We start from the raw sequence: 12,570 nt of genomic DNA, 5'->3' as shown, positions 1-12,570 counted from the left end.
CTGAACATACTAATACAAAGCCTTAAGATCAGGTGGGAATGGCAGTGTTTACCAAGAGCATCAAATAGTGTACTTAATACTATTAGTCTGGCAAAAATAAAAGTCATAATTATGGAGTTATATTACAAAATATTAATTTTTTTTTTAAACATTACATACATACAACTATATATACAAGAAATTTCAATAGAAAAATAATGAGTAAAGCTACCACTTAATTCCTAGAGCATTTGTTGATGCTTCCACAGCTTTATATTTTGTATGCAACATCTTTACTGCTTTTTCTGAATCTGCTCCTCCCAGCCACTCCGAATAGCACATTTCTATTCTTGGGTCACTGTTCATATCAGTAGTAGGGAGAGAAGAATATGTGGTTTCCAATTGGGTTATCAATTCCTTTGTTGATAAAGTATTCTCTGGTCGAATCTGAGCTCCTCCATTTAAACAACCTGGAAATACAAGTCATATTTAACACAAAAACATTTATTTGAATGACTTGACTTCTCAGTCTCATATTTTAGGATAGTATAAAACTCCATTAATCTCCCTATTAATATTCTGGAAGTCCTCCTAAAAGTGAAGTAGTGTAATGTAATTCTGTTTTGCAAAAAAAATAAAGTTTTTCTTTTTTTTTAGGTACCCCAGAAATTTTACTATTTTGGAAATGTACATTGACCAGTATTTCTCTAACCTGACCTTAACTAGGATCATTATGATGTAATTGAATAATGATTTTTAACAATTTAATATATTTCATACAAGAGGTGTTAAAAATTTAATATATTTCATAGAAGAGGTGAAATTATTCAGTATGTTGCACTGATTATGAATAGATATAATATGCATAATATCAATGTTGCATGTCACATCTTGGCTGTATATGCAGCAGGGTGCCATGACTATTGTGACGATGAGTGAACTGCCCCCAAATTCTTGAGCTAGAATAAGGAAGCTTTTGATGTCAGGCAGGAAAGATCTCACTTTCCTAGTCTACCAAATTACCAACCTTCCAGCCAAATCTGTCTTTAGACAGAAGGACTGATGTGTAGCTATGTATCATGAAAGTTGGCTCTCCCTCAAGGAAAGCTCAGTCCTGGACCCTTTCCTTCTTTTTTCTTGAGGAAAGTGGAAGTAGCGGTGTCTATTGCAAGAGAAGATTCACATAACACCATTATCACTTGAGCAGCCAATCTTTTGTCCAGCCAAAGGTGTAAGCCATCAACTTTCAAGACTGTAGCTCACACCAAAGCTACTATGCCATCCTCCAGGCAGAAAAACACCATGGATGAAGTCAAAAGACCCCACTCCATCTACCTCTAAAAAGCACCGACACCTCTCGCCTCTTTTGCCCCTCCTTCCCAAACCAACCTAAGAGAATAAGTAGTGGCAAGAAAAGAGGGGTTTTACAGTGCTACTGGATTCCCCCCCCCCCCCCTCCACTGCCATGGAGGAGAGCTGCATTTTGATTCATTGGATGGTGTGGCAGCAACACAGTAGTCCTGAAAGATGGATACAGTCTTTCTTAAAGACCAAGATGTTAATATTACATGTTTCACTTATGCAGATTTGATGTTTGTGTGGAAAATTAGAACTTTATTTCATTTCAACTAGTGAATTTGGCATTTTTTTGTATATGTATTAATTTATGGAAGGTTTAGGACCTGGATGTTGTAATGTAATATTATGCACATGTATTTGAACTTTTAATACATAATGCTTATATCTTTTTTTCAGGTGAAAAAACTGAACACATCTTTCTGGTGTGGTATAACTGTTGTCACCTGTTATCAGCCACTGACCATTACAGCAGGCACTATGGAGAGGAAAATGATTGTGCCCTTTTGCCTACTCTTTTATCCATTTTTTTCATCCATTACTGTCCCTGCTCTTACTTTTTTCTCTGCCCTATTCCCTCAATTAATGTAAAAGTATGACACAAGTGGTTGAGTATAAGGGGTGTTGATTGCTTATGTCCTGGTCCACACACATTCATAGCAAATTTGTTTATTTTAACCCTTTTTTATGTATCCATATGTCTAAGTAAAATATTGTATTTGTATTAATAAATTATAATGCCGTATTGCTTTGTTCTCCTTCTTTGCTAATCTCCTTCAAGTTATAGGGTTGCTTTGCTTAGCATGGAGTAATTTAACTTTCAGGTAATAGAGGTTTATAAGCTTCTAAATAAAATTTGTGTAAGGGAAATTACTGTACATATTTGATTACTGCCAGAAAAGTAGCCTACATACTGTGAGTTTAAACTAAGGTAACTATAAACAGTAACACACATCAGTATAAATATAACCAGTAACTGATATCAGTAAATATGTAATTAATTAATTTGTTTAGCTCTCGTGTAGTTCATTACGGAGAATATGAGGCAGGGTACACAGTTACATGTTGGTGGCCTTAGTGAGTTGCTTTATTTGTTTCAAGGATAGCCTATCAACCTTGGGTCCCCCCTTCAAATAGCTACACTAAGTGCCATATTGGATGGCTATTGTCACTTTGAATTGTCATAAGCAGAAGTATAACATTGCTGTATATAGGTGTCTTGAGACAAAAAATTAAAAATAGCAATACAATAAAAACTATTTTAGAGACTACAAAAACAAGGAGGGGGAGAGGAATTGTCAAAACTGTTGAGAATGTCAGCACCGAGAGAGCAATTACTTTCACAACCATCCATGTGCATCAGAAAATGTTGTCACCTTTTCATATGCAGATAGCACATTAAAAGAATGGACTAAGATGGATTTCCATAAATGCTTGGGGGCTTTACCATATATGACCATTCTTTCATCATAATGTCTGTTCATATGGCTCATAGCCAAACATATGCATAACCAGATAAATATACTTTGAAGTAGTTTTTGAGATTCTACACTAAATCCATATATACACTATTTATATAGGCAAAATTTAGAGCCTGTCTATGCCTTGGGAAATTCAACAGATTTTTAATCTTTCCTAAACCAACACCACTACACGGTCTATTTCAGTTTCTCTCTTAACATCCTTAGTAAAAATTAACATCCTTAGTTGTCTTTACTATGATTATCATTGCTAATGAGTAGTTTAAACAGACCTCATGGCCATGTCTAGGATATCATAGTACTAGAGTTATCCATTCATAAGTAAGGTGAGAATTTGGAGAATGTTGAAAGAAGGTGGACAACCAAGTGGAAAGACACTTTAGTATCATCTTACACTGCAATGTGCAAGATACAATATAAAAAGTACTGTACTTGTAACGGTCTTAAAATTTAAAGGAAAAATTTTTTGAAAAATCTTTTGAAATTGCTCTGTCACCAGACCACTAAAATTAAATTCTTCACTACTGCCAGATGAGTCAAAATTATTTAACCTTATAAACATGGTTACATATCCCTTATTTAATAGATGACACCCCTTAAACACCTAAGTAGATATAATAGATGACACCCCTTAAACACCTAAGTAGATAAACAGAAAATGTTGAAGGTTCTGATGAAATTTCATTGGGAAATCTAAGACTTTCCCTATCAAGTACTAGTATAATGCATATCTAAAACCTGTAAAAGGAAGTACTAATACATATGAAATGCATGACATGATATTCAGCACAGTCCCTGAAAATATGTACTATATAAACAAATGTTACCTGAAGGACAAGCCATGACTTCCACATAGTGGTAGGGACTTTTGCCTCGCTTCAACTTCTGAACCAAATTTTGGATGTTGCGAAATCCATATGCAAGTGCAAACCTCAGGACCACCTCTCCATCAGCCTCTAAGGTAAGTTCACGGAAGTCTGCATTTCTGTAAGGTTTATGTAAGAAAAAACAATTGCTGCTGGATTCACTAATTCACACATTAAAAATTAAGGAAAATAAAACAAATCTACTACAGTATATAAATCCTGACAATTCTTTTCCCTTCACTGCAGTGTTGGTTTGTTCAAGTATGAGCCACTTTAGGAAGTGCTTTATTATTCATTTCTTACTTAAATAGCTCTTCTGTTTTATGCAAAATTTCATATTTAATGATGTTCAAATTAATATAATACGACTCTCCCTCAAGAGGATGATAAATTGTCTTATAGAATCAACAGAGCCAATTCTCTTGGCTTGACTAACGAGTAATTGAACACCAAGAACTGACCACTTTATAAAAGAAATTCCTCATTAACCCTCTTGTGATCTGATGACGCCTAGCGCGTCAAATAAATTTTTTTCCGTAAGTGCACAGATGACGGGCCGGGCGCGTTATATTTAAGTTATTTTCGGGAAAAATTTACATAAAAAAAATTATCAATCATAGAAAATGTAGTTGACGCCATTGGGTCGACAGAGATGAATCTCGAAGAAAATGAAAACCCGATGCCGCTAGCTTACTTGGCTACAATACAAAACATCAACATAAGAAGGTTGGAAAATCTGAAAATGGCACTCCATAAAAAAATTATTTTTTCATCAATTACAGCTCATTAGCAAACACATTTATAAAACAAACTTCCCAAACCTAATTATTATATTTTTCATGATTATTTCCAAAAAATTTATGATTTTTCTTTAAAATTTCACATTCATCACATCGTTTTTATTATTTCTAAGCCTTGTAAAGATGTTCTGATTGCTTTAGGAAATAATTCAATCATTTGCCAACATAATAACACTAACCAGAAGTGTATATCAGTTATAGTTTGGACGTACCGAATTTTACCAAAAACTTTTCCATGTGGATGTTTTAAGCCTGGGAAAAAAGTCGTGTATACCTTACAATCTTATATTTTTGGCCAGTGAGCAAGAGGGTTATATTAGCTCTATATTGCATAATTCATATTAGGATTTAACTATACTATTTTCAAAATTTAATGCTACAATAAGTGTACTTTATAAAAATAATCTTTTACATTATTCCTTAATATACAACAACAGAACATACAGTGGATGTGAATAATAAGGTATAAGAAAAATGCATAAGGGTACCAACAAGTTGCCCTGTAAATTGCTTCTCAAAAATTTACAGTAATGTGAAATTTTCTATAAAGTAATGCAGAAAATTTAAAATATATGAATGATTTTTAGTATCCAGATCCTGTACACTGTATAACTATTTTAAATCTTTACTGCAATTAAAGTAAACTGAGACATTACCTTAGTGCCTTCCACTGCAGTTCCTTAACATCTTGTTGGAAAAGTTCTTTGGCTGCATTCATAAATATGTGATGTGCATATCCACCAGCACCTGAGCCGGGATGAGACATAAGTTTTGGTCCCAAACTGAGATTTTCATCTAGAGGAACTTCAGCAATTTGCGATAGGTCAACCTTGTCTCGAATCAGCATCTGCTCCAATTCAACTGCATAAGCCAAGTAGTATATAGAAAAAGTTTTGTATTTACTTTTCATATCAACACCATTAGTGTTATGTAACTTATCTAGTATACCTAAACATGATCATTCTTAGAAATTTTATGGTTGGCTGAAAAAGCATGTTCTTATGGGAACATATATCTGATCAATTACTATAACCATTACAAACAAAACATAAAAAGATAATAAAACAGAAACATCTTTAAACCTATTCAGAGACCTTTTATACTAAAAGCACAGTAGAGGCTGTACATGTGTGCTCAAAGAGGAAAAGTATCTGATGTGTGAAACGGATCATGTAGATAAATTTATATAAAGTGATCAGCATTAAAGATGGCACCTAACCCAAATTACATAAAAATTTGCAAAGAAATATAACAAAAACTCTCGAACTACACAAGTTCAATCACTGGGTTTTAATCTCATACTCCTCCAAGAAGCATTTTTGTCATGATGCATATTTTTATTGTACAAATGAATTAGTCACTTTTTTTATTATTAATTTACTCATACTCATCAAGAAGGCTCCAGCACCTAAAATTAGATAGATCACAGAAGGAAAGACAACAAAATTTAAAGTAAAAGGGGGATGTTCACAAGCATTTTTTTTTTTTTTTTTTTTTAAGGAATTGTTACTCATATAAACCTTATTGTACCAGCATAACCATTACTAGCATTACTTTTGTATCTCCACTATAATCATCAAATGCTATTTTAAGAATTTCTCTCTCTCTCTCTCTCTCTCTCTCTCTCTCTCTCTCTCTCTCTCTCAGAAAATTACTTGCCTGGTGTTAGCACACAGTCCACTTCCCTGGATGAGCCCATTTCACTAACAAAATCATCCCTTGAAGCTTCCAGTTTCTTGTCGAAGCATGGCATGATTGTTACGTGATATATCTGAAAGGCAAATAAATCTGGCTACAGAACAGCACAGCTCATCATAAAATAATATTCATTTGCTACAGACGTTTCCATTTAAAAACAACTCACCAAATTATATGTCTAATTAACCATTTCCTAAACTACTTTAACAAGATCATAAAGCCAAATTCTAGATTGTTTGCTGGAACAGTTTATTCTTAAATGATGGGGGAAGGGGGATGATGGAGATATGCTTAAAGAAGAGAATGATGACTATGGTGATGAAACAAGAATACTTTAGTATAGTGAAAGAGCAGAGCAGTCAAGCATTTTTGAAATGCTACATAAGGAGTGATAAGAGTGCTGCAAAGAAAACATACATTACTGTATTAATATCTGAACTCAGCACACATTAAGTTTTGAAGATTTGCTTTGAGGATATGGTGTTGGAGCTAAACACCATGAGGAAGAAGCTGTACTTGAATTCTTCTAAAGCATAGGACTTCGGCTGTTGAACAGAGAAAAACTGAAAACATTTATGCAGGATGAACCAAATGGAATATATTCAGATAAGGAGAATGGACAACCTGTTATACCATGCAGGGCATATTTAACACATTAACAATATTAGTATGTGTTGGGGTTATGATGAAGGATTACCATACAATGCAGTTTCAAGATCAAGTTCCTTGCCAAGACTTTCACAGGACTTGCCTTAAAGATTTAGTCTTGAGTAGGAACTGAAAATAGGAGCAGGTACATTTAAGAAGTTGGATAATCAGGAAGGAAGTGAACAAAAAAAGAACAAATGAAATGTAGTATGCAGAAAGTAATACAGATGCAAAGAACTTTTAATACCATCTAGTGTGCTGTGCAAGGCACACTTAAGTAGTAACTCACTCCAAAATGATTAACTCTACAAAGGAAAGATAAGAGTCAAAAAAACAAAATGAAAAATTAATAACACATAAAAATACAAAAATTCTACCTTTAGGAAACCTCTGAAATGGGAATAAAAAAGGCAGCAAGACAATAATAATGTTACATCAAGAAACAGATACAAGAAGAAGGTGGAATGAAGTACAGAAGGCATCTGAAGAGAAGAACACTTTCAAAGCTCTGGCAAAGACAGGTGGTGAAGAGGATACAGTAATCAATAAAGAGAAGAATAGGAAAGCCAAAGGCATTTATTACATGCTGTTCTTTGTTTGTTAAACGTTTTCATTTCAATACTGTAGTTCAGATCTGGTTTACACTTCCAAAACTCATGAGTCAAAATATGTATGTAATCTGAAGTTTTCTTACTGCATACTGAAAAACACATATCAAATGTTAATTCAATCTCCTTTCCAACTAAATCAAATGTGAAAAACTTACCTTGTCAGGGTTGAAGCCATTTTGAGATGCCCAAAGATCCTTGACGAGAGCTCCCATCACTTGCTGTGGGCTTCTCACAGTGCTTATATAAGGGAGTATGTATGAACCATGAGTTTTCTCTGCATAACAAATCCATCCTAGAATATTAAATGTCAATGTCACTGACCTCTCTTTACCAGCATAAAACAAGCAAAAATTTTCAATACCAATGATTTCCCTTCACCATTATGTAAGTCCTGTAAAACCTTATGAAAGAACTACCTTGGGTTGCAGGTAACAGTGAATGAACGTACATAAACATAGTACCACTCAACAGTGCTACCTAGCTTATTTCAATTATTACAAAAATAAATATGTATAGGTATATGCTGTATAGAAAGAAATACTAGCTAACAAATCTTTTATAATTTTTGTCTATCATATATATGTTTACTTTATACATACAATAAAATAGAGCAGACCACATAGGTTTTTTGTTTTATGATATGACTGTGCTAACTGTGTTGCTCACCATGCAATAAATTACAATGGTTTTGGGAACATTAATTTCCTCTGTCACAAAAGATACTTATGAACACATGACCACCGAGTCATTTTTGCTTTCATGGGGCTGGACAAAATTTTCTAAAATATGAGGTATAAACTGGATAAGTAAAGTTCAAGAAACTGCAAGCCAGGTGGGAAAAGCAAAGGGGAATGGGTGAAAAATGGATAGAAAGCAATCAGGCTGGGGCTGAAGGGACACTACAAAATCCATTCAGTATTGTCTACATTGCCTGGAACAAGGTACATTGCAGGTGGAGTAACTACTTCCTGTTCATGTATATCCTGAATAAGGTGAACTGTAGTTCTGAAACTGCCTTTGCTTCTTGGGCTAGATAACAGACATCTCTCTTCCCTGATGACCTATACAAAAATTACCATCTAAAAGGACATTTGCTTATAAATACCTCAGTGGTATCAAACTCATTCTATGAATTCCAGGGGTGAGTAACAGCGCCATGTATATTCAACTGGCCTTAAAATTCAATTCTGTTCAAGCCTTACCTGGACAAGCAGATGCAAGCATAGGGAATGCTTTAGGATCCAAGTCTTTTCGCTTATAGCGCTCTATAAATTCCTTCGAAGCCTCTAACAAGCTGAAACTTCGAGCAAAGTTTGTATCAAACACATAAGAGGCACCAAGTTTCTTGAAATAACCTGTAAATTAAACAAAAAGAAAGACAACCATTTTTCAAAACCCTATGGGACCATGTTTATGTGAAAATCAGTATTGATAGAAAATTTACTCAAGTCTGTCAAAATATTACTTCTCTTGAAAAATGAAAACAAATCATACCCAAGAAGCAGGGTTCAGGGTTCAGGGTTCAAGGTGCTATTACAATGGCTTTAAATCTCACTAACCTCAGAGAATATTGGAAGGATGAATACTGGCATGCTATGACTGCAATTTGCCCTCATGATAATTGTCATCTGTTGAAACATTGTCCCCAAAATTCTCTCAATTCTATCAGCTCAATTTTTATCAATGCCATTTACTGTATTAAATTACTAATTACTTTAACTACATCAGGTACAATACAGGGTAGTAACTATGTACTTATCTTAGTGTTAAATAACAAGCAAAACTTAGTTACAGATCTTTATGCTGCCACCCAAGGAAATGCCTAGTATACAAACTGTGCTAGGCATAAATGCTAGTCTTTTGACCCTTTGAATGTAAAAGGCAGCATGTTTCTGTGTTATAACCTAAGAGGGGATATCCTGTAAGACTTAAAACCTAAGAATGGGAAGTATCCTCTAACTCTTACAAGTTGTGAACAGATATCATCTAAGACTATCTTTCTATTTATGTTTTCCTAAAAGCAAAGTTACTACTACTAAGCATGCATGGAAAAAAAATCAATCTACAAATCTATGCCTTCATTCATATGCCACTGGTCTTGTGGCATTTAAGAGGAGATAAAATACTATCAGAGAAAGAGTGACCTATTTATACAACATTCCCTTTTGTTTTATTTAATTATCAGCCAAGTTACACACATACTGCACCACTTATCTAACTAGGGTTAGGCATCAATGCAGTCTCAAGAGTTACCTGCAAGTTTCTGAGTACACTCATCAGGTGAGAGTGAGAACTTGGCAGCAACAGAAAGTATTGCCTGTGGTGACAGTGACACAACAATGACCTTTCTCTTGCATTCGTGTTCATTCTCAGCTAAAACTCTGCAACAACATAAGAACTGTTATTATTTCCTGTTAAAAACCTTACCTTTCCAAAAATAAAACTGCTTGTGTAATCCCAAGTAATGTGAACTGCATGAATTTGCATCAGTGGTACATAAAACAGAAGTGTTTTCCCAATTTCAAAATTTTACTATCATAGAGCATTTATGACATAATCAAAACAGTCTCTCATGCTCAAAATATAAGAAAAAAAATTGCAAAGAAATATGAAAATCAAAGCCTTGATTCCTGAATTTTAATAATTCTATTGACAATTAAAAGCCACAGTAGCGTTAAAAATATATTTTTGAACAAGGTTTAATATTTTTAACACTACTGTGGCTTTTAATTGTCAATATTATAGCCTCGTTACAGAGGTTCCTTAGTTCAATAAATCTATTAGTGTGGTCCAGTAGCCTATATGGTAATTATAAGTACCGGTAGTTACAGAAACAGTGAACTTACCTATAAAATTCTTCATGACTCTGTTGACTGACTAGAATCACTTCAGCTGAAGTAATGCAACCACTACATGCAAGGCAGTCACTCAGTGTTATCTTGGCTTTTTCATATTTTGGCTGCGAAAACATGATGTGAATGTATGATGAGTATTAAAGCCTATCTCAAATTTCATTCTATGCTTCATGTTGGTGAGCTCATTAGGCTCCTCAAAATCTGTATATACATATACTATTTGCAGAGGTACTTTACATCAAATGGCTCATATGAAAGAGTATAGTACATAGCATAAAGTTTTCACAGAACCACTGCACATAAGTCACAGTATTGTTATGAGTAAAAATAGCATCCAAAATCATTTGTTGCAATGATGACCAAACAAGTTTGCATAAAACCTTACCGTCGATAATGAATCTAATGCATCGTCCTCTATCTGGATGACTCCTCTCCCTGTTTTTGCCTCTACTTTTACAGGTTTGACACAATCCTGCAAAATGTATATGAAGCTACAATGCTATATTATTATTGATGATCCCTCTAATGTGGGGGAATCACTGGTATATTGAAGAACATGCCACCATTAGAAAACCTAACCTAGCTATAATTGTCTACCATAAATGGAGTAGTATATGCATATTCCTAAATCCTTTATAGCCTAATGCATTTGCAAAGATAGCATCACAGACAAGGGGGACTATTGTAACATGAAAAACTAAAAAAAATCTGTTATTTACCCTAAAATGCAATTCTACAGTAAAGCACTGACCCGTGTCTAGGGCAAGCTCTTGGGGACGTACGCAAAATGAAAGATGTTAAATTTCTCTGAATAAGTAGTAGGTCCTGGTAATTTCTACAAATTAATTTTACCTAGCCTATAGCCTAGGTAGACATTCATAATTTCCTTTACTGTTAACCAAAATATAGTCTTAATAAACGACTGGTTTTCTCTGAGCGGGGCTCTTGTGTAGAATTACCGCCTAACTAACCTAGCCTAGCCGTACCTAGCTAGCTAGCACGATACAGACATGCTTTACCTGACGGTAGCCTATGTTACATTTTGTTTTCGAACGAACAAAATAAAAGTAGACCTAAAAGCAGCCCTATTGCTACTTCATATGTGATAAAAGTCCACAACAAGGCCATAACATCCAACCAGCGTCGCTCGTGAAGAAAGTCACGTAGTAGGTGGACCAGGGAAATTTGCCTCAGGGTCCTACCTAGGTACTAATCAGACAGTCGGCCAATGGCGTTTCTTTTCCATCAATTAATGAAATACTAGGCTAATTTCGGGCCAAATCAAACTTAGAAATATCCAAATTAACTCGACGCCGACGTACCTGGGAAGGGGAGATGAAATCGTCGAGGTCTGACAGCTTTAAAACGCCACTGAATCCAGCCATTGTCAATTTCCTCCCAGGAGAAAGAAGAAGAAGAAGAGGGAAGTGAATGACAATGATGAAATCAGCTGTTTACTAAGTCGTCGTCGATTACGATGTTTCCAGATTGCGTTGTTATTGCGAATATTGCGCAGGATATTTTACAGGAATGCGCAGTTTTACATTCGAGTTCATTCACTTGTAACTTCTTTTCATTCGTAATCATAGTAATTCGGGTCTTCGATGTGTGGAGATAAATTTTATATCTCTTATTCTGAATGAATTTCCTCCCTAGAGGCTCAACCAATCGGACCATCTTAGGAGTTTTGCGCAAAAACATTGCAGAATTGCGCAATTTTGTTTACGCTTTATTTACTTTTTAGTTATTTTTATTCGTATTCTGATGTGTAAAGATAAATTCTAACTCTTACTTAGACTAAATTTCCTCCCAACCTTGGGGATTTTTCTAAATGGACCGCCTGTGAGAGAAAACCAGCACATTTAAATACGTCACAGTGAAATTCTGGATCATTTCACAAGATATTCTGCTAATTCAAACAGCCCCTAATCCATTATTTTCAATGCTCAAAACATCATGAAACATGCCCCAGTAACTGCTAGTTCCTCGTCACTTTATTGTATAATTATAACATTTCAACAGCACGGTACATTTACACTAATACTCAACTGCGATTAATTATTTGTTATTTGTATAGCTGGTTTTTTGTAACTGATAAAAACATTCACACACACACAGATAGGTATTCTTTAACTATATTACCATAATATACTTCCACTTTTTACGTGTGGTACCATAGTTGCTACCCCTGTAGTACTCACTATGTATACCCACAAGGTGAATACTATACACTAACCCCACGCTTTGACTCATGTATATGTTCAAGCGGTTAATGC

The 12,570-nt window shown here is 34.7% G+C and overlaps 3 protein-coding genes across 3 annotated transcripts in view; 1 reads left to right on the top strand and 2 right to left on the bottom strand.

Moving 5' to 3' along the window:
- The window catches only part of LOC135203623 (uncharacterized), a 99,219-nt gene extending 97,139 nt beyond the window's left edge, over positions 1–2,080 (top strand). Inside the window, exon 11 of the mRNA XM_064233455.1 lies at positions 1,735–2,080. Within this exon, the coding sequence (XP_064089525.1) occupies positions 1,735–1,926 (192 nt within the window). The 3' untranslated portion in view covers positions 1,927–2,080. The remainder of the gene's footprint in view (positions 1–1,734) is intronic.
- Positions 2,081–3,206: 1,126 nt separating this feature from the next.
- Positions 3,207–7,651, bottom strand: LOC135203440 (cytosolic Fe-S cluster assembly factor narfl-like). Its single transcript, XM_064233167.1, has 5 exons — positions 7,595–7,651; positions 6,142–6,253; positions 5,139–5,343; positions 3,644–3,801; positions 3,207–3,211 (listed from the first exon to the last, which is right to left on the bottom strand). The coding sequence occupies exons 1-5, from the start codon at positions 7,649–7,651 to the stop codon at positions 3,207–3,209; spliced, it is 537 nt and encodes a 178-aa protein (XP_064089237.1).
- Positions 7,595–11,797, bottom strand: LOC135203628 (cytosolic Fe-S cluster assembly factor narfl-like). The gene is made up of 6 exons (XM_064233465.1): positions 11,617–11,797; positions 10,680–10,766; positions 10,286–10,398; positions 9,693–9,820; positions 8,642–8,739; positions 7,595–7,731 (listed from the first exon to the last, which is right to left on the bottom strand). Exons 1-5 carry the CDS (start codon positions 11,677–11,679, stop codon positions 8,726–8,728), a joined length of 405 nt encoding a protein of 134 aa, XP_064089535.1. The 5' UTR covers positions 11,680–11,797; the 3' UTR covers positions 7,595–7,731; positions 8,642–8,725.
- Positions 11,798–12,570: the final 773 nt, after the last annotated feature.

Source organism: Macrobrachium nipponense, chromosome 36 (assembly GCF_015104395.2).
Source record: "Macrobrachium nipponense isolate FS-2020 chromosome 36, ASM1510439v2, whole genome shotgun sequence".
Lineage (NCBI taxonomy): Eukaryota > Metazoa > Arthropoda > Malacostraca > Decapoda > Palaemonidae > Macrobrachium > Macrobrachium nipponense.
The sequence above is the reverse complement of the archived record's forward strand: the minus strand, read 5'-3'. Positions and strand labels throughout refer to the sequence as shown.